At 41.4% G+C, this 22,610-nt stretch overlaps 1 protein-coding gene across 2 annotated transcripts in view; it reads right to left on the bottom strand.

Moving 5' to 3' along the window:
• MGAM (maltase-glucoamylase) overlaps positions 1-22,610 on the bottom strand; it is an 81,542-nt gene that overhangs the window by 34,033 nt on the left and 24,899 nt on the right. For both annotated transcript variants that reach the window (XM_080818447.1, XM_080818448.1), the window contains exons 8-24: positions 20,959-21,058; positions 19,124-19,236; positions 18,501-18,626; positions 17,121-17,252; positions 16,850-16,966; positions 16,501-16,614; positions 15,268-15,352; positions 13,714-13,831; positions 12,001-12,172; positions 10,261-10,377; positions 9,621-9,775; positions 8,772-8,856; positions 7,974-8,030; positions 7,313-7,437; positions 4,058-4,146; positions 3,342-3,391; positions 2,607-2,774 (exon numbers count right to left, since the gene is read on the bottom strand). In XM_080818447.1, coding sequence (XP_080674573.1) covers positions 2,607-2,774; positions 3,342-3,391; positions 4,058-4,146; positions 7,313-7,437; positions 7,974-8,030; positions 8,772-8,856; positions 9,621-9,775; positions 10,261-10,377; positions 12,001-12,172; positions 13,714-13,831; positions 15,268-15,352; positions 16,501-16,614; positions 16,850-16,966; positions 17,121-17,252; positions 18,501-18,626; positions 19,124-19,236; positions 20,959-21,058 — 1,923 coding nt within the window. The remainder of the gene's footprint in view (positions 1-2,606; positions 2,775-3,341; positions 3,392-4,057; positions 4,147-7,312; positions 7,438-7,973; positions 8,031-8,771; positions 8,857-9,620; positions 9,776-10,260; positions 10,378-12,000; positions 12,173-13,713; positions 13,832-15,267; positions 15,353-16,500; positions 16,615-16,849; positions 16,967-17,120; positions 17,253-18,500; positions 18,627-19,123; positions 19,237-20,958; positions 21,059-22,610) is intronic.

The raw sequence follows: 22,610 nt of genomic DNA, 5'->3' as shown, positions 1-22,610 counted from the left end.
AATAAAATCTTCTGTGATCACCCATTGTCTTTCTTTCCCTGATTCCCCTTCGTCTTCCTTACTTGGACAAAAGACCTTCCTGTGTTTTCCCTTGTAGCACAACACACATGAGCTCACGGGGCCATCCAAAATCAAGCTTATGGTCTTGCCTTCCATTCTCTAGCCCACTGTCCTGTCTTGGTCTGCAGTGGTGGCAAGAATACGGAGTAAGAACATGTGGCTTGGGTTCTCATCTCCATTCCACTAGGGAAACTTAGCCAAATCATTTCGATTCTTTAGGTCTCAGTTTCATCAATTGCAAAAGTGGGGAGTTGGCAAAAATCCTTACATTTCTTTCCATTTCTAACATCCCAACCTCTTCATTTCTCCAAGACCCACACCTCAAAACCTGAAACCTTGCTTCTTTGTATCTCACTAAATAAAATATTTAATATTTTCTGTGTATTTTCATCTCTTCTTTAATTAGCAATTTCCATAGTGCAGGTCCTCATTTGCCCAGAGTTACAAAATCACACTCTAAGGATAATCACCCCTTTTCCAGGATTTTCTCAGTCTAAATTCACCTTAAATTTCTCTGTTTTACAAATCTCACTCCCCAGAGCAATGCTTTCATAATAGCACGGCCTGGATTCAAGGATTCATAGGACACACTTGAAGAATCAGATCTCACTTTGGCATCTAAGATCCTCTAAAATCTGACCACAAACTATTTGTCCAAACTGATCTCCTCCCTATTCTAGTTACAGGATACTCACAGACCAATGCCAAGCTAGTCTCAATTCTTAGATTGTCTTACCCTGATATCTCAACCTTGCATACTTTTTCTAGACAAATGCTTTTTCCAGGAAAATGGTGCCCTTTTGTGGAATGTCCTGCTAGTTGCCGCCTTATATAAAAGTTCCCTTCTGACTCACTATTTCAGCTTAGAATATTAAAGTTCATAATTAAGAACTTAATTTTTAATCTGTGTAACATAGCTGCAGCCCTTAATAGGCAAGTGTAAGTCCACTGGGAGTTGCTGGCCCAGTCTTCATTTTGACTTAAGGGACTTCCCTGCACCTTTTCCTTCCTGCCTCCTCTTTTATGCTGCAGTAATTGGGCCACAACAACTGGTATTAAGCTGTCACTTCCAGTTAACCCTGACAACCTTGAGCCATTGAAGCAATGTTGGCAACTGACCCACTTTCTAAACTTGCTATTGCATGAAGAAGAAAAAATCCCAATTTGTTCAAAGTCCCATTTTGCTCCATTTCCTATCACTTGTTAGCTGAATGGATCTCTATCTGATAACACCCTCACTCAAAGTCCGCCTCAAACCCTGACTTCTCCAACAGCTTTGCTCAGCTATGCCAGTAGACTTTGAACATTAAATTAGATATGTCAGTAAACATTGCCTCTGTGTTGTTTGGACTGTCGGTCCCCTGCCTGGTAGATTTCTGTGTATAAATTGTGTTTCCCCACCACCCAAATTCAAGCACCAACAATTCTTTCACTCTTATATTAATTAATATAACAAATATTTGTTGAGTTTTTTTTTTAATATATGCACCTTTCAAATGGCTTGCACTTTGCAGTGCACATAACTAACCATACAATGCAGTTGTCCTTTGAACAACAGGGTTTGAACTGCATGGGTCTTTTTTTTTTTTTTTTTCAATAAATACAGTACAGAACTGCAAATGCTTTCTCTTCCTAATGATTCTCTTAACAACATTTTCTTTTCTTTAGCTTGCTTTATCGTAAGATTAGAGTACAGAATTCTTATGATACATAAAATATGTGTTAATTGACAATTTATCCATAAGGCTTTTGGTCAGCAGTAGGCTATTAGTAGTTAAGATTTGGGGACTCAGAAGTTGCTTACAGATTGCTGACAGCATGGGAGGGGGGTTCAGTGTCCCTCATACTGTTCAAGGGTCAACTGTGCTTTATTTCTAACTCTATAACATAGGTATCCTCAGCGTACGTTGTAAGGCAAAATGGCCAATGCCATCAATACATCATTATAGGGGAATGCCAGATTTACTTATTTTCTCCAAATTTAGAAGATCCCTCACAAACATGCTGAGCCACAACCCCCCAGTCCCAGATCATCTGGGGGGCCTGAACTGAGGAGGATGGGGGAAAGGATTCCTGAAATGCTAAGATACCAGGGGAACAGATTACAACTTGCTCAGGAGCATCAGGTCTCATTACAACTGATGAAAAATTATTTTTTATCACTATCTAACCAATGAGTAGCCTTTAGCTAAGCTGATCAGAGTCTTTGACTTGAAATATTTTTTACAATGTATGTGTTGGAGAGAAAATCTATGTATCTGAACACAGTAAAAAAAAAAAATGCACTTCAAATTTTTAATTATAGGGATCCCACCTCCCACTTTGCCTTTCTAGCTTCAGCCATCTTATTCCAGCTTCTCAGCAGCAACCTGATCCATTCTAGCTCCGGCTGAACCCTTGCTTTTTTTCTCTCCTAACCCTCTGACTTCCCCACCCCAGACCTCAGAGTGTGCCCTGGTCCTTCAGGAACCCTTGTGACTTTAGCAAAAAGGAACACGATAAGCTATAAATTCTTGATAAACTATCTCAACAAAATGGATTTTTACCTGTAGGTTAGAATCATAAGTGACATTAGGAGAAATCTGACTTGGGACACCATTGTGTTTCACGACAACATTGGTAGGTTCCTGGGTCCCAAGAATTTTAATCTCTTTAAATACTAAATTATTGGGGTCTTTGTAAGTTGACTGCAAAATCTTCACATCCAAGCGGTTCTGCAAAACAGTTAAGCACAAAGGTCTGATGATTGGTTGTCAAGTCACTCAAAAATTATATCCTAGACCAGGTACCCAAAACTGCTTCAAATGCCTCTTAGCTGTCTCTACTAACATGTACTCAAGGAGTACAAACTTTTTTTTAATACTCCCCTGAGTGAAAAAGAGAGAGAGAAACACACAGAGAAATTTTTTTAAAAGGTTGACTACTTTGATTTAACCGTATCATTGTCTCTTTTTTACTAACATGGATGATTCAATTATTGGGAGTTAAGTCATAAATTGAAATGTCCCCATCTAAGCACTGGGTGATCTACATAAGTGCTGAATAACTATATTGTACACCTCAAACTAATATAACACTGCATGTTAATTAACTGGAATTAAAATAAAAACAAATAATAATAAAAACAAAGTTCTTTTATCTTCCAAAAGAAACCAGAAACGTGCTCATCTACAGTCATAAAGGCGTATGAAGTCATAAATGTAACTTCACACATAACACAAACACACATGAGCCGTCAGAGAAAAGCCCACACCTAAGAATCATAAAAATGTGCTACTTACTTGGGTGGCAGAAAACTCACAAAAGAGATAAACTTGATTGGCCACAGTATCTGAAAGTGCAAGAAAGGTGAGTCAGCCTCTGGCCTGCCTACCACTGAAGAACCCATCACCCCTGGGCTGTACTGAAATCTTCATCTTGAGAATGATAAGATTATAGACAGAGTCTCCAAGGCCAGGCCACTGTTTTCCCTTTTTCTTCCTACCTTACTCTTGAAATGATTCCCTTCCAAATGCATCCAAGGCATATGCCTCAAGTGAATCTATTGCCTAAGCTTCGGCCCCGAGAGTTGTTAGTATACTGGAGCCAGAAGAATACACAAAGAGGCACGGCTGGATAGAGGCTCACGAGAAGAACACGCTCTCACTCTGCCTCGCTGCCATGGTTTGTGTTTCCTATCACTGACTTTTGTGCGGGAGTATTGTGGAGGAAGAGATCTACAGTGAATGGCAGGAACAGTGTTGAAAACATCTTTCTCAGATGCCTGTTGACAATAAAATGAGAGCCTGTATATATTGCCTGTCTGAGGGGAGCATGCTAAGAGGTAGAAATGTGTTTTCCCTCCATCTGTGGTCCATCTACCACTAACCATGAACAGTGCAACCCACACGAAAATTTTCCTCTTGAGTGAATAGCGCTGCTGTGCCTGGTATCTCTCCGCTGGCTGGATGACCCGTGGGAGTCACTCACAGACGCAGGTTGTCGTAACAGTGCTCACCTTTAGTTTCCCCATCATCCCAGAAAAGTTCGCCTTTTGCTTCTTTGTTATCATCTAGGGCAATGATAAGACCGAGAGGGTTCCGTCGGCTGTGGGAAACAAGGTTTAGGGAGGAGATAAACACTTACGACTCAAAGAACTTTGCCAAATGAGCTGGGAATGTTGCCATCAGGTTTCTTTCCCTTTGTTTTCTTTCTTCCTTTTTTTTTTTTTTTTTGCACCCCGACCAAAATCAGTTTAAGAGAGAGAGAGAGAGAGAGAACACACAAGCAAAGCAGGAGGGGCAGAGGGGAGAGAGTGAGAAGTCAGAGTGAGAATGCCAGACAGACTCCCTCCTGAACGCTGGTCCCAACAGGGCGCTCAATCCCACAACCCTGAGATCACAACCTAAGCCTAAACCAAGTGTTGGATGCTTCACCAACTACACCCCCCCAGGCGCCCCTGCTATCAGATTCCAAATGGGAAAGGTTACTAGCAGCAGATGGCTTGGCTTTTCTCCAGGCACAAAAGCAAAACAACAGGCGCGTCTTTCTCCAGAATCAGTGATGTCACAGGAGACAGAAATACTGCAAACATTAGCAATAAACATCTATGTAGAAGCAAAAATTTAAGTGTCAGAATCATTGCAATTGCTACTGTAAAAGTTGCTGAAGCAACTATTACTTAGAATACAGAGTATTAGAAGAGAAAGACATTCTACACAATAATTGGTTCAGCCTAATTTTAGAGTTTGTGCAGAGGACTTTTTTTTTTTTTAATAAACATATAATGTATTTTTATTCCCAGGGGTACAGGTCTGTGAATCGCCAGGTTTACACATTTCACAGCACTCATCATAGCCCATACCCTCCCCAATGTCCATTTCCCCACCACCCTCTCCCATCCCCCCTCCCCCCAGCAACCCTCAGTCTGTTTTTTGAAATTGAGTCTTTTATGGTTTGTCTCCCTCCCAATCCCATCTTTTCATTTTCTCTTTTCCTACCTCCCCCCAATCCCCCCGCATTGCATCTCCACTTCCTCATATCAAAGAGATCATATGATAGTTGTCTTTCTCCGATTGACTTATTTCGCTAAGCATGATACCCTCTAGTTCCATCCACGTCGTCGCAAATGGCAAGATTTCGTGTCTTTTGATGGTGTGCAGGGGACGTTTTAACTATGGTTGGGGGGATATATTTCCTGACAAAGAAAGTGACTCCATTTTGACTCAGAAAGCAATAAAATACAATAAAGCCCATCTATTTAATAGTAATTTTCCTAATTTGATTATTTGTTATTAATTCATTTAGAGAGGAATATAAAACACAAACATGGCTCAAAAAGGTGGTAAGTACATGGGTAGAGAGAAAGAAAGAAAGAGCCATTTCATGTGGAATCTCCCCTTGTGTCACCACTCCCCGGACCCCCTCCCAGTTTCCTGCTCCCATTGGTCCATCACTAAAGTCACACTTTCTGTTCTTTCCCAGGTCAGCCCTCCACTGTGCCCGATGCAAGGCAGGTTCCATTATCAATCAAATCACCTGCTTTCTCTTAACACACATGTATTAAGTAGCTCTTGTTTTTTAGCAAGTCTAAGAAATACAAAGATGAATACATCACAACTCTATTGATGAGCTTAAATATTATGAGAAGGATTAAACGTGTTCATTGCATACTCAAGGCAGAAAGTAGAGTGACACAAAAGTCAAAAGACTTATAGGAGTCTAGAATGGCACTTCCAGCGGTGTGGCTGACTGACTATTCTGGGGGACACCAGGCACCCTGAAAGACCCAGCCAACACACGATCCTTAAATGTTGCTTCAGATGACCTCAAGTTGACAACAGTCCTGACTTGCAACTGAAGAAAAGAGGCAAATCCTCTCCCAAGGAATGAGACCCACATTTGGATCCTTAAGACCATTACACTTGAAAAACAAAAACGTTACTAAACACACCAGGTAATAAGCCAGCATGAAGGAAAGTTGGCAAAAACAATGAACGATAATTTGGACTTTCCAAAGGATTTTAGATAATTGAATTTTCTCAGCTAAGGCACACAATAATATTGAACAGTATACAAAAGAAGGATGAAAAAAAAAAAAAGTTTGGAGTGGCATCACTCCCTCTGCTGGAAGAATTAAGGAAGCTTTCTGACCAATGAAATCTTTGATTTGGAAAGTCATTAAGAATGCACCAGGCAAAGGATGTTGGAGAGGCTAATAAGTACAGAAGCCCAAATGCTGTCCAATAGATGGGTATGTCTGGGAACATCCAGCTTTGGGGCATGGCTGGTCTACAGGAGTGCACCCAGATGTCTCCAGAGGCACCGTTAACTCGTGACTAGATCGTGATTGGCCTGAACACCCTACTCATGAAAGAATTTGGACTCCACATAGGAGAGCAACAAGGAAAAAAAAAATCTTCATTTTGGAAAGATAATTTTGGTATCAGTATGCAGAACAGCCTGAGGCTGAACAATTAGATACAAAGAAAACATTTGGTGTTAGATGGAGAATTTTGCCTCATTATCATAAAAAGTCTGCAATATGAAAAATTAAGGTAGTAAGGAAAGTTTAGAAGGAAAAAGATTTCTAACCTCCAAAGAACTCCCAGCCTATTAAAAACAAGACTTTTAGAGACATGTAGAAACGTGTACATCTTTAGTACAGACAGAGTCTAGAATTTCAGAATCGAAGAGTCATAAAGGAGAAATCAGTGATATGAAGATTTGAAGTGAGCAAGTAATTTTTGTATGTTGTTCTGCGTCACCAGAAAGAAATGGCTCACTGGGAGGAAAGGACTGGGAAATCGAGATTATAGGAGAATGGAAAGTGGACTCCCTCTCCCTAGAAGTAGAATGAATGAGTCAAGAGCATAGCACAATGGATGAATGATCTGGCCAAGCAGGTAGGGGGATCAACAGACCCCGTTTCCCTGGAACTGAGAGGTTTCCCAAGACATGAAACTTGCAGTCCTAAAATTAAACCGGTTCTGGGAAAACCAGGAAGGAAGACCACTCCAGTAGCCAGTGTGCTTTGAGGAGAAATGCAGGAGGTTGAAGGAGAGGGATTAAGTTCTTTCAAAATCCATCTTGTAAATCACAACTTCCTCAGAAAGAGCCAACAGAAATGCAAGGGTCACGCACACCTCAATCCCCTTCCTCCCTACACACCATGGAAAGCTTCAGCGTTCTCTGCCTGGGCAACATATGGGGACGGAAATGACCAGCTTTGTCAGCAGCCTCCCCCTAGAAGGGAACTCCCGCCGTGCTCTACCTGGCCACCGTGGTGGTGGCTGGCTGTTGTGTGGGGAAGATGTGGCCTCCACGAAGGTGAAGTCCGATTTTGTCTCCAGGAAGTTCCATCTCCACGCTTTGCTTCCTCCATCTCACTCGGGCCCCCTGGTGCAGGCAGACACACGTCAAGCACCTTGGCAGGATGGCGCATTTGCACCCGCCTCTTACCCATGGGCTGACCTATCCACAGCTCTCTCATTTTTCTGCCAAGCTGACTTAGTGTGTAGTCAGACAATCAAATGAGAGGAAGGAAACAAATTAAGAACAGGTTTTGGCCATCACTTGGGAGTTTGGGGGAGCGTTTATGTCATGCCAAGGCTATCTGACATATATTAGATGGACTGATAGTTTTAAACAAGCTAGCTGACTGCTGACCCAGCTGAATTTCTCCATTGGACCCTCCAATATTTGCCCTTATCTCGCTCTTGAATAAAGTGTATAAAAGTTTTTTGTTTTTTGTTTTTTCAGATCTCTTCATGACTAACATGAAGTGTCTTAGGCTCACTTTATCCACTGTGCTACGAAATGACAGAAAAGAGCACAGAAACACCCTTCCAGGTGTGGATAGATCTTCCTCTATCTGGGGAGGTATCTCATCTATGCAGCTGTGGTCTTGAGGAGTTTAAGTCAAAGCTACTTACAGTCTCGTAATCGTACCAGACAGCATCAGGCATATATGCCATCACTTTCTCTGCACCCTGAAATTAAAACAAAATATTGTTCTTTGTGACCCAGCCTCTGAAGTGGGTAAAATGGATTTCTTAGCACTCCCAAGGGAGTTTCTTAACCATATACTGAGAGAGCATAAGTGGCCTTTCTTTTCTCTGTTATCAAATCATGCCTTTCTTCTAACAGGAATAATAGAAGCAATAATTTGCAACACAAGGGAAAATCCCAGTGGAATCACATTAGGAATAATAATAATATTGAGATACATGTTGTGCTAAAATTTCCAGCTTTCCATGAACTCATGTAATCCTCTCACCTGTCTCTGGTGGCAGGTACTCTCATGGTCTCACCTTTCCAGGTGAGGCACTTGCCCCAGGCCACACGGTGCTAAGAGGTGGAGGCAACAATCACACCCTGATTCAATCCAACCTTCAAGACAGTGCTGGGCCCCTGCTCCATTCTGCCTCTACCTCAAGGAGCAAGTAGGATCTACTAGGAGACTCTGATGATGAATAGGACCATTCCCAAACCCAGAGCCACCAGCAGATGCTTCTACACTTGGTCAGAAAAAAAAAAAAAAAACACACTTGTGAGTAACCCATTTCCAACTTCTCCAAACCTCAGCACACTGCCTTCAGTGCCAGCTCAGGCATGGAGGCTAGACTCAGGCTGGGGATAAAGAGAAGATAAATGGGTCTAGGAATAGAAGAGTTTGGAGGGTAGCAGAAACAGAAGCAGAGACCCTCCGTGTGCCTCTGTGGGACGCTTACCTCATCCAGAACCGGAGTGATGAGGAGGCCAGGACCCCATAAAAACTGCTGGTGCACATCCCACGTACTGCTGTCTCCATAGAACCTGGAGACAGAGAGACATTCGCTGAGATCCAGGCCAATGCTTCCTGACAACTCTCCCCCCAAACTGTCTAAAACACGCAGGCCACCTGTCTGTGGTAACCCCCCGGATTATTCTGGGACACCTGCTCAAGTCCTGCGTCTGTGCCCTGAGAGACAGATCCGCTTTCCCCAACCCATGCACTCTCCTTTGCTTCTTCCTGGTCAGACGCTTTTCCCTGGTTAGATGAGAGCTAGGCAGGATCCAGACTCTAAGTCTATTCACCATATGCCTCTTTAAATAAAATAAGTAAAACAAGCAATACATCCCCAAACTTCAGCAGACTATCAAGAAGAAATTGGATGCAATCATGACACATAGCAGATAATTTAAATTCTACTCTTCTCTTTTAGGGTAGCTGCCTTCTAACAGGGAATTCCAAGAGGCGGTAAAAATGGACTGAAAATAATGAATGTATAATAATGGTAATAATAATAACAAAAGCAGATATGTGCCTGAGAGCCTTGGGGGATAGAAGTCTACTTCAATCCCTTGGGGATAGAAGTCCTGTTCCCCAAAAGGGAACAAGCTATACCATTTAAATATACCTCTAGAACAGTATGGAGGCAGCAGTGGTCTTCCAAGTACCAACGGCGTAACCCAGTTAAAAAAATACACAGGTATCTGAATAAACATTCAACGTGTCTCAATATTCACACTGATATTTGATCAAACAGTCCATGTCACCAGTCACATTAACAAAAGCTCTTTGGATGAGGTGAACTTACTCGTGCAGAAGGGGCCTGGCCACCGTGTCCCCCCGGCTGTGGGCACGGTAGAAGAGGGTGTAGAGGTAGGGTAACAGGGTGTAGCGGATGGTAAGGTAGTGCCTGGAGGAGTTCAACAGCAGAGAGTCAGCTCCAAAAGAGGCAGGATCCTGGGCCTGGGAGGAGCAAGAGGTTGCCGCTGTGATTTGGCTATGAATGACAGAAGCATCTGGAGAACTCCAGACCCCATTCATCAGAACCCAAGAGTTTCCTTCCTCAAAGACCTGGAGCCTAGGGTGTAAACTCGGCCTCTGAGCCGTACAGGTGGGCAGGATCGCTTCACCAGTAAGTGCCATTCACCACCTGCTATGTCAATCATTCTGAAGTACTTCCTCATCTGACTCTCATAACAAAATGAGCAACGTAGACAGAGTGTACAGACATTGATGAAAACCTTCACAGACTAACCATCTCCTTGACTGCAGCAGTACCAAAAGCAGACTCTGTGACAGCGGAGCCTTTTAATGGCATGTCAGAGGTCCTGGTTAACTGCAAATTAGCCTAAGCGAAGCGCCAGGTAGGAGACTGGCTCGCCCAATGTCTTGGTGAGGATGCAGGCAGATCCCGCTCTTGTTTTGATCATGTCTCCCAGGAGACTTACCTTATAGCCTTGGCCATTGTGATTCCTGGAGAACGGATAGAACGCCCCCAGCTGCATCCACCGCCTGCAGAGCTCCTCAGGGGCGTCCAGTGCGAAGCCACATATGTCAGCACCCACCTGGAAGGACACACAGACGGAACGTTTACCTCACCTCCATTATCCCGCCCTCGTTGCTTCCCATCAGGGACTTCCCTGAGAAGCCTTATAGAATGTGATCAGAATTGGGTCACATCACATGTTCACTCTTCTTTTTTTTTTTTAAGGGAGGGGCAGAGGGAGAGGGAATCTTAAGCAGGCACCACAACCAGCACACAGCCTGACATGGGGCTCGATCTCACAACCTGAGCTGAAATCCAGTCAGATGCTTAACCAACTGAGCCACCCAGGAGCTCCCCCCATGCCCACTCATTACTGTCAGATGACCATGAGTAAGCTACTTCATCTTTCTGTGCCTCAGTTTCCTCGTTTCATTAAATGGGTGCTAATTAGCTACACAGGGTTTTAGTAAATGACATAATGTAAGTAAAACACTTGACATACAATAGCTTTTGTTTTTTAAAGATTTATTGATTTATTTGACTGAGAGAGAGAGAGAGTGGTGGGGGATGGGGGGCAGAGGGAGAGGGAGAGTCCCAAGCAGTCTCCCTACTGAGTGTGGAGCCTGATGTGGGGCCCCATCCACTATGCCAAAACCATGACCTGAGCTGAAACCAAGAGTCAAACACCCAACCAATGGTGCCACCTAGGTGCCCCAACATACGATAGCCTTTTGATGGGTAGAACTAAGATTACTGCCAATATTATTTGACCGTACCACTACCAGAATTAACTTCTCAAAGCCTAAATCTGACTCCATCAGTCACGTATTCAAACATCTCCAAGGTCTCCTCACAGCTTAGCCAGCAGCTCCTCAAAACCTGGCTCCAACCCACCTTTCCAGCATCACTTTCCACTCCAGTCCTACAAACTAATCCTTATAAACACATCAAATTCTCCCCCTTCTGCTTTTCCTCATGTTTATTTCTCAAACTTGAAATGACCTCTCCATTAGTCTGGTAAAATAAGCCCACTTTTCAAGGGTAAATTCAAGTGCAACCTGTTCCGTGATGTTTCTTCTCACTTGTTGCCCTGACTCCCTGTGTTCCTTATAATCTTGTTGGAACTAAAAAAGTCTCTCTCAGGATTTCCCTCAATATTTAATTTACATGTCCCTAGCTTGTCATAATTATTGGTTATATATTTTCTATATAAGAGGAAAGAGAAGTTGCTTCTGTAATATTTATGCTTTTCTCTACCCTCACCCTGCATACCTAGCTTAGTACCTTGCACACAGTAACAGCTCCACAAATATAAATGTTGAATTTAACTAATAGATGTCAAACTCACCTCTAGGGACCTGGCAATGTAATGTTTTCTCATGTGGGTGCTGGATACACACGTGTGTTCCGCTCGTAAAATCCATCAACTATATACTGAAGGATATGTATACTTTTTTGTGTGTATGTTATAACTTAATAGAAAAAAATATTCCAATGATAGCAATTCAAGGTTGTACTTTCTATCTTAATAAGTCAGTACAGGAAAGTATGTTGTAGTATCAGAGCCATACTGATGTAGATGAAGCCTTTGTTCTCAAGACATTAAATCCCTGGGCCAGGAAGGGTAGGAGAGGTGAGCGTCATACTCTGAGAATTTTCTAGAAGAGGCTTTCCGGGGACTGAGATAGGGATGTGGACTCACCATTGGGATACCAAAAAGATTGAATTCCAGCATGCCAGGGATGGACCACCGAAGATCATTCCAGGTGGCCGCGTTGTCTCCCAACCAGTGGGCTGCAAACTTGCCAGATCCCGCAAAGGTAGAACGGGTTATAATAAAGCCTCTCTTTTCAGGGAACACAGTCTTGACAGCTCTAGAAAGGGAGAGAAACTTAAGGAGTTAGTGTGTGATCCTTGAATGTCTCAGCCCCTCAGATACAGTGACAATGACGAGGATCATTGCCTTTTAACTCCCTCCTAGTAGGGTTAGAGATGCTGTAGAAGCAGACTGCACCGTTGAATACGTTTCCATTTTATTTTGCTTCGTTTTAAGGTGTTTTATGTACCTCATTAAATCCATAATTTCCAAGATTTTTAAATGCAGCCTTGAAAAGGCTAGTAACTAGAGGCACAATTTTTATGGAACAAAGGTGAAATTTAATTTTACATAGATGGATATACACTGATCTTTCACACTGCATGATTTTAAACACACGCAAAAAGTGAATTTATGAACAGCTTTTTGGAACTTAAATTGTTTTTAAGTAGAGACACTTTAGTCGTAATTTTGTAATAAATAAGACATTTTAAATGTATAGATACATATGTGTAGTTTTATAAGTAACTATAAATATGTATCATCTATATTTTTTTATAAAAGATTTATTTATTTATTTTAAGAGAGACGGAGCAGGAAGGGCATAGAGGGAAGGAGAGAAAAATCCCAAGCAGATTCTGCGCTGAGTGCAGAACCTGATCCAGGGCTCAATTTGATGACCCTGAGATCATGACCTGAGCTGAAACCAAGAGTTGGATACTTAACTGACTGCGCCAGCCTAGCACTCCTATCTGTATTTTTTAAATTGTAAGTCTATATGTCTATTTTTAAACTCTTGCTCTGTAATTTTTAAAACAACTTTCAAGATGGCTAAACTTATACCATGACGTTGCTAATGAACGAATGTGGCTTTGGTCTGGCTTCCTGCTGTCACCGTTAGAGTCAGAAGAGCAAATTCTCAGTACGTTTCCCTCACTGTAGAATTTGAGTCTACACACAAGGGTAGACCCAGCACGGTAGAAGGATGCTGAACCCGTATCCAAAACCCTCAGGCACATGAAGTCTGTAAGTTACTTTACCCTCCATACCCCATACAGTGTGGCAGAGAGGAAAATATGTGGGTTTGGGATTCATGCAAAAATGGTTTAAAATATGCTTTTACAAGGTATTAGTTGCTTTCCCTTGGTCAAGTTACTTCTCTCTCTCTCTTCCAGCCTTCCATTCATGTATTCATCCATTCTTTCATTTTATACATTCCACACGTATTTCCTGGATTCCTTCTTCCCTATGTGCTGGGTAGTTTCTTCATTCATTCAGTATAATAACCCTATTTATCTTGCAGCTTTTTTTTTTAAAAGATTTTATTCATTTATTTGACAGACAGAGATCACAAGCAAGCAGAGAGGCAGGCAGTGAGAGAGGGAGGAAGCAGGCTCCCCGCTGAGCAGAAAGCCCGATGCGGGGCTCGATCCCAGGACTCCGGGATCATGACCTGAGCCGAAGGCAGAGGCCTAACCCACTGAGCCACCCAGGCGCCCCTATCTTGCAGCGTTCTTAAAAATAACACATTGGCACGTGGCATCGAACAAAGATCAGTAATCTGATCGTGTAGGAAGTCCATAGCAACAGTGGTCTTACTCTGCCGTGGCAATCGCCATGGAGTAGCCATATAGATTGTGGACATTATACTGCTTGCCCCAGTGCTGCTCTGCATCCATGCAGAGAGTCTTGCAGAAAAGGTACCCATCCAGGATTCCTGGGGGAAAAGAGGGAATCAGTCAATGAGAGCCTCGGGGGCACACTTCTGGCTCCTGGACTATCCAGTGGCACAACCGGAAACAGTGGCACTCTAGGCAGGGATCTATTGTGGCCATCCTGCAAATGGTCACACAGCTTCCTCACTGTCAGAGGGTTATATGTTTGGAGTAGTTTCTCCGATATATAAATAAATTGTGCTGCCCCATACACACTCTTCCACCCTAGGTGCTCATGTGGTTCAAGGCAGGCACTTGGAAGCCGAAGGATCCAGTTAGACTTGAGGTTTAATCCGAATTTTGCAAACTCAGCCAAACCATGTGGTCCAAGAATACAAATAATGGATGAAAGTGTAAATTAATTGTTCACCCCTTTTCTTCACTGACCAGAGAGTAAAAAGACTGCCTCCTCAATCTCTCTCATGCTTCTATTCTTTTCTGCTACCATTGTACCATTCTGACTCTGATCCAAATTACATTTGCATCTTAATGACTGCAATGGTTTCTTTTTTTTTTTTTTTTAATTTTTATTTATTTTTTTAAATTTTTTTTCAGTGTTCCAGAATTCATTGTTTATGCAGCACACCTAGTTAATGGCTTATTGACTTCGGATCTATTGGTCTTCGAATTCATACTGCACACTAACACCAGATTAGTATTTCCAAAATAATTTGACTACCTTAATTCCCTTAGATGAATACATAAATAGCTTCCATCACCAAAAGAATGACGTGTGAACTGGTTCACCCCCATGCAAATCCCTGGCCCATCTACCCCAATGTCCTATTTCCTTACCACACTGGAAGTCTTCATAAAATGCTCTAATGCTAGCACCTCATTCTTTCCTCGATCAAGATATAATGTATCTGTGAGCCTCTAGCTTTCTTCAAACTACAACAAATGCTGAGATTCCAGGGCCATACCCCGAGAGATGGTGTTGTTCAGAGTTCACTAGTATATTTACGGGATCTGATTCAGGCCTTCAAGGCCATGGGTCCTGGCTTCATTTTCATCCTACATTTCACATCTGTTCTTCACACTCTTGATATCACCAGACGTCACCCTCATCCAAAAAGCAAGCCAAGTTACACAGTCTCTTTCTAGTAAGCCCTGACCTTGAGGGATACATGCTAGAGAATAATACCAACTAAGCACTGGCCTCTGGCTTCTGTGCTGAATGTTCTCTGGACCGTGCCCTAGAAATAGCTCAGCCTGTTGGTAGAAAGACTAGTGGCCCCCTTTGAATTTATGCCTCATTTAGGAGAGCTTGGAGTGCTTTGGTTTTCTTTCCTAATTTTCTGTATATATTACTCACATTTTCCTCTCCCTACGTACACTTATGCACAAACTCCCTTGCTGGGTGGTTCATATCTATCCTTATGAATGTAAAACACCAAATACGCATTGCCACTTTAATTATACTACCACCAAGACTTACTAGGAGTGAATGGGGGGTAATTTAGATTGTTCATGGAACATCCTGAAACGGAACCATCAACGAAGTTGGAGATTTCATTCATATCCTACAAGACAAAGAGCAAAACTACCACAAAGGAAAAGTAACATTCCCCCTTATGTTGTACTGATGTTTGTCTCCCTTTTTTTTTTTTTTAAGAAATCGGAGAAATGATTCCAGATATTTTGTCTTTAAAGAGGTTCTTATGCACATGGAGGGAAATAGATTTTCCTGTCTTCTCTATCCATGGAAGGTTTCACAGAAAAAGTTCTTAAAATCCCTTCAAAATGCTCTATGTCTATAATCATGGGAAATGAAAATTTTCAAAAACATTGGGTGATAAAATATCGCAATTCATATGCTTCTATATATATCAACTTATATGTTACCTATATACCCAAATACAGCTATGAATGCACACACATTCTATCTACCTATATATATATATATATACACACACACATATGTATATGTATATATATACACTAGATACACACACACACACACATATACACACACAAACACATACCTAGAGAAAGTGAGGGGGCAAGCCCATGCCAACAGCCGGGCAGGTGAGGGTTCTGGGAAGATGCATACCAAAATGTCGATGGTAGATTGTTTTTGGTTAACAATTTAGAGGGTTTTCGCTTTCATCTTTTTAGCTCCCTATATTGTTTAAATTTTCTATACTTCTCTTAAAAATAGAAAAAAGTTCAACTCTAGAGCTCCCTAAACTTTGCTGAACATCTGTTGCTTTGAATTTGTTTTCATTTGATATCATATGTGACATTTGTCCTTACCACCCCCACAGTTCTGTCATGCACCCAGGGACTTTGGTTCTGACCAATTTGTTCACCATGTCCAAAGGAAAGAGCCCTATGCTGGTGATGGAACAAACCAATGTAAGTTTGCGACAATATAAGGCATATATGACTGATTTTTATGTCATTCAGCTCATTCATTTTTAAAAGAAAAGCTGGATTCAGGAAAAAAAAAACACAAATTTCTGAGTTTACTTCCAGGCCTAATGATCTGATTTAGATTCTAAGCTACATGTTTCAGTAAGATTATTTGAATAGTAAGATAGGGAATATCAAAATCACTGCCCTATGTACTTTTTTCTCCTCCTCTTCCTGCCATGTTCCTTGACTCGATGATATAGAAACACACAGTCTGGACATTAGTCACCAAATATTCAGAGTATTAAGGACTCACAATCCAGATTCCATCAAACTCTACTTGGTTGTGGAAAAGCTCAAATTCTTTTGCCCACCAAACAGCACAGTCGGGGTTGGTATAATCAGGAAACACAGTTTTTCCAGGCCAGACCTACAGGAGAAAAAGGAAAACATTGATCAGAGTCAATTAAATGAATATAGAGCTAGATGGCTGGTAGGGGTCTGGGGATGAAGGGAAGGGGGAGCAAGTGTATCCCCAGCATATATAAGGTATCTGAAAGTGTCAAGACAATTACACACATGCAAACACACACATGCACACACACACACACACACACACTCTGCCACAGCCCCGTCACCAGCCCCCAGGTCCCCCATTTAGTTACCTCCCCAATGAGTGGAGTCACCCCATCTGAAGCATTCACCCATATCTTCATGCTGGAACCCCTATCATATGGGCCATAGGGATTGCTGGGGGAAGAGCTGTTGGAGATGGCTGGATCCTAAGAAAAGAAAAAACACAATGAAGAATCCAGCCTCAAGCTCGAGGCACAGAAAGGAGACTGGGAATTGGGGGGTGAAGGAGAGGGAGGTTGCTGTAAAGATAAGGAAGAGCCAGCACCCGATGATCCAGGGGGAAAGGAGGATGGCCCGTACCACAATGATGACCAGCTTCTGACTGTTATTGTGTAACTCCTTAACAAACTCAGGGAAGCCTTTAAAATTGACTGGGTCGTAAGTGAAGTCCTTCCTCTCATCCATATAATCAATATCGGCATGCTGGACATCCTGAAAGTATACACAAACTCCACAATTCAGATTGCAGGAAATTCCCTGTTCAAACGACTCAGTCAAATCATCACTGTTATTATCCACCATACACGCTGACTGCATGCCGGGCTCGAAGCCAGGTTCTTGATCAGTCCCTAGCATCTAAGTGCTTGTTTTCCAATAGTAATTTCAAAAACAGAGGACCCGTTGTGTCCCTCAGGCCTGACCCTCACCCCTGGAACCAGGTTAACTGCATCACCCGGCCTTGTCACCCGGCCCCCTCCGTCACTCAAAACCAATCTAGCAAACAAACCACAACAATCACAGAAAATCACTAAGGCTATCAAAAACAGATGGTGTAATGGGGTGATAGGTAATAAGGAGGGCACATGATGTGATGAGCAATGGGTTTATATGCAACTAATGAATTGTTGAACACGACATCAAAAACTGCTGATGCACTATATGCTAACTGAACATAATTTTAAAAAATATGTATCCATACCTAAATCCTACGCCATCCACAAATGGAAGGGGAGAAGAGACAGTCTGTCCTACATCTCCCTCATTTTACTGCCTCGTGTTTTGTTTTGTTGCTTCTCTTCTAACTCAAGTGTTCTTTGGCATTTATTTTTTCCTGATTCCACCTGTATGAAAATAGTGGCACCTAGAATGAAACTGACCCTTGCTCTAGGACCTATGTGTCTGCCTCCAAGGAAAAGGGGTGGGGAAGAGAAGAGGATTATTCCAGAGACAACTGGGCTTTTTCCTTTGCACCTCTTGAAAAGCCTCATGCTCCGTGACAGAACAGACATGTTCAAATTTAGCCATTCAAAAATATTAAAATATTCTATTATTAAATGTATGTACTGTATGTTTTTGCTCACTTAAACTAGGTAAAGAAATGCTTTGAGAACTCAAGCAAAAACACATTATGTAAATGTAGTCAATACAATAGCATAAGAAAATTTTACTAATAAAACGTTCTAAGAAAAACAGACACAAACAGATTGTCCTCCTAACCCCAAAATTGTGGTCTCTAAGTATCATTTCCTATTAAAAAAACAAAACAAAAAAAAAAAAAAAAAAAAACTAGTTCCTTAAAGGAATGGTCAGTGCAGCAAAAAAGTCAAGCATTCTGAATATATAAAAATCTTTTTATTATATATATTTAAAAAATAACTTAGGCAGAGAAATTATAAGCAGTTGTTCTTATTCCCCATGGGAATTCCTTTACTTCCAGAGTTGACTTAAAGCCTTACTCACATAAGGGAGCCCTGCCGCACGGTTTCTCTCCACGACTTCCTTCAGGCTCTCCAGTGTTCCATAATCATAACGACTGAGATGGAATCCAAGTGCCCAGTATGAGGGAAGGACTGGCCGTCCGATGAGCTGAAAGAAGTATGTGAAATGAAAGTTAGCAAATACTTGATTTTTTAAAATATTTTATTTATTTATTTTACAGACGGAGATCACAAGTAGAGAGAGACAGGGGGGAAAGCAGGCTCTCCGTTGAGCAGAGAGCCTGAGGCAGGGCTTGATCTCAGGACCCCGAGATTATGACCTGAGCTGAAGGCAGAGGCTTAATCCACTGAGCCACCCAGGCGCCCTGCAAATACTCGATTTTTTACAAAATGTTGTAAGCACTGGTTTGGGGGCACATGACCTACTCTAAATTCCAACACACCATTTCATGAATGTAGGAATGTTAGTCTATTTTCCTAGCCCCTTTATAAATCATTGAGAGTAGGAGCAATTGTAGTAGCAGATGTATAACAGCTGCTTACAACAGCAGATTTTTGTGCCTCACATCTGCATATTAAATTTACTTTTCTTTGTGCTACTTGGGATTTATTTCCTCAGTTGTAGTCAGGGTATCGTAAGTTTACCTCTAGATACTCTTGAACAACTTGCTCTGGAGTGTTTCCCAAAAACACATAGAAGTCGAGAATGCCCCCAATGGTGCGGTAAGTGACAGCTGGGGCAGGCTGGAGGGCAACCTCTTGCAAGATTTAGAAGTGGAAAAAAAATAAAAATTAGAATTTACTCTAGAGTAATGAATGCAGTTTTAGACTGGAGGATCATCAATCATCTTAATATTAAGAAAGTGAATCCAACACCTCAAATTTTGTATACAAATGGAGACATTCTGATGATCACGGCACACGAAAGGCAAAGCATTTGTTCCAGGACTGATTTTGGTCATTGGTGACTTGAGCATCTTCATTCCCATGTCAGGACTCCGGCTTTCATGAAAAATAGTTTCACGAAGGGGTCCAGACTAAGCCACTGTAGCACGGAAGTTATTTTAAGCAGAAGACTTTTGAGCTTCTGAAATCCCCTATCAGCAAAAAGCAGGACTTCCCAAAATAACTCAGTTGTCATAAATTCCCACCCCCAGAGCAACTACAATCTTCTCCGAGACAATACATTGGCACCATCGCCAAACAGACATTGTCACAAGAATATCCTATCCCCCAACTGTTCTCCAAAGAGCTCATTTATCTTTCCAAAAAGTCATGTGTTTTCCCATGAGTACCCCTTATCTCCCTCTCATTTGCATAGCTGGAATATAAGCCCCAAATTCCAAACACCCCTCTGAGAAGTTACTCTTCACTGAGCACTCTCCTGTGTACCCATGCTGCACATGGAAATAACCTGTCTTTTCTCCTGCTAACCTATCTCTTGTCAGTTTGACTCCCAGGCCCCCAAATACTGGCCTGGCGAGGGCAGAGGAAAACTGTTTCTTCTTGACCTTCACAACTACAGAATTTGCTGCTCCCACTTCACACCCCATCATCATTGCAGGAATGTAACCCAATTGGACAAACTGAGGCACCAGCCTCAGTGAATCTCACTCGAGCAAAAGCCAAGCTTAAAAAAAAAAAAAAAAAGGTCAGAGATTATATTATAAACTCCAAATCCCCTAAAACCCAATCACAATTCTCAGAGGTGAAGTTTCCCCATTGCCTTAGTTTGTATTTAGGAATAAAAAGCTTCAAGATCTACTGAAATGTATTCTTTGGTCATAAGAACAACTCATACGGAGTATCTATGAAAAAGGGCTCATGAATGCACTTGGATACCACAGCAATGTCTACTTTCCAATACTATAATCATCTTACTATAGACCTGAAACAGTTTGTGAACTATCCATGGGCCATGCTTTGAGCATCTCTGATCTAGTCCATTGATTCTCAGTTGAGAAAAAGTAGGGATCAATATCCCATCAACCCTGGGAGATTCTAATACATCTCCTCTTCCCCTGTGGTGATTGACTGACTGCCACTGAGATCCATTGTTACTGATGCAAGCAGAAAAAAAGTAGAGAATCATTGATTCAATCTAAACCTTCAAAAATGGGGAAGCTACCTACTTTCTGGAATCCTCTGATGTTACACTGTTTGGTCTTAAACAAATTGATCTTGTAGGGCATGACCCTTGCCACTCCACTTTGCCTTGCTACCACTGTATTGTCTGAATGAAATATTCATTGCTCGGTTTAGCTGAATCTGAGCTATGATTAAGGAAAATCATAAGTTAGGAGAGAAAGCCTATATATGGTTACCATATAACAACAGGTAATGAACTAGGGATGGGACAATCAAAGAACATGCGAGTCCCTGAGCTATGGCTCAGCCATTCCTAAAGGGCTCCATTCCATTTCTCATAGTGCTGAAAACTGCTCTTATGCATTTTTATGAATACCCCTTTAGTCTTTTACCCATGGCATTGCTGTTCATCAGAAACACTCCAAAAGACAATCCACTAGCATCTTCAAGACACAGGAAGAATGTCTGTGTACCATATAAGTTAGTTCCATCCTGCAGAAAGAAAATAAAAAATAGAAAACTTACCATCTAATAATTTAAACCCCAAATGACTAGAAATGACTTAAGAAATCAGTGTTAATCGTGTGAGTAACTGACAGGGAACTCATGGTCAAAGAAGACACAGATAAATCTCTAATATATCAAGTCTAAATTTGGTTGATGTCAACCAAGTGAATTAGTATTCTCTTATTGAATTGAATCAGTTATAACCATTTATCTAGTAGAAATGTGAGAGCTTGTGATATCTGTCAAAATGTAGGAGAACAAGAATTTTGAAACTGTAGTTCAAAAAACCTCTTCTCTCAAAGAGGCTTAACCTAATTCCATCTGCAAAAGCTCCATCAAGCCTTAATATGAATCAGACATCATTCTAATGTGCAACTAGAGGGAGCTCTACTCAAGCTATCTTGGTCTTCTAGTCTTGCTAAAGTCTCTTAGAACATGAGCTGAACTTCTAAGACTTTAGAATAGTAGTTCTCAACCGGGGGCTGCATCCCAATCCAATTAAAACAGAATTCCTGGGGATAGAAGCAGGCATTGATATTTTGTTAAATTTCTCCAGGTGATTCCAATGAGTAGTCATGTTTGAAATCACTACTCTAGAACAGCATTTCTCAAAATCTGGTGTGCACAGAAATTATACATGAATCTTAGTTAAATGTGGATTCTAATTCTAATACATTTCTCACATGGTGATGCCCATTTGAGTAGCAAAGATCTCAGGCTCCTTATTAAATGATTCCCAGGAGAGCTGCTCTGACTCAACTTTTCTGTCTTTCTGATAGGCATATGGTAGAGTGAGGAGCATGGGCTTTACATTACTCAGGCCAGGGGTTAGATCCTGTCTCTGCTACTCCAAACTTATTTTTAAACATTGGGCTATTTCTGAGCCTCAGTTTCTCACCTGTTAAATGAAGTCAATTATGCTTAATTTTTTAGGGTTCTTTTAATAAATACAGATCATATATTAAAAGGATCACTTAATATATTATTCCAATGATCTCCTTTATTCGGAAACTCATTCTTCTTGATCAGGAAAGTGGCTGAACAAGATCTGTAGGTAATATTTCTGAGCCTAGAAAGTAACTCTGATTTGGATTTTCAAAGTCAAAGCAAAATAAAAATGAAAATAAAAGCAAAATCAAACAAAACAGCAACAAAACTCTATGTCTTTTTTTCTTTCACTGCCCCAAACACTATTCATACGGGAATGAGCAAGACAGTATTTTTGTTGATATTTTATCCTATTTTGCTGACAAACCTGGTATAAACTGGTGACCTATAAAGCCCAACCTAAAATATATGGAGATAATAACTCACCTATTGTGCAGAGTCAATATTAGTAACATCTTCTCCACAACTAGTTAGTTCAAAAGGAAAATAAAATGAAGAGTAGTTGGCATTTATTGAGCCCTTTCTATGTGGCAGACACTCTTCTAGAGACTCTATGTGGATAAATTCTTCTAATTCCCATCACAGTCCTACGAGGGAAGTATATTCCCCCTGTTTTATCGATGAGAAACTGGGGATACATAGAGGTAAC

Source organism: Martes martes, assembly GCF_963455335.1.
Source record: "Martes martes genome assembly, chromosome: 11".
Taxonomy (NCBI): Eukaryota; Metazoa; Chordata; class Mammalia; order Carnivora; family Mustelidae; genus Martes; species Martes martes.
Note: the sequence above shows the minus strand (reverse complement) of the source record. Positions and strands in the feature narration are given on the sequence as shown.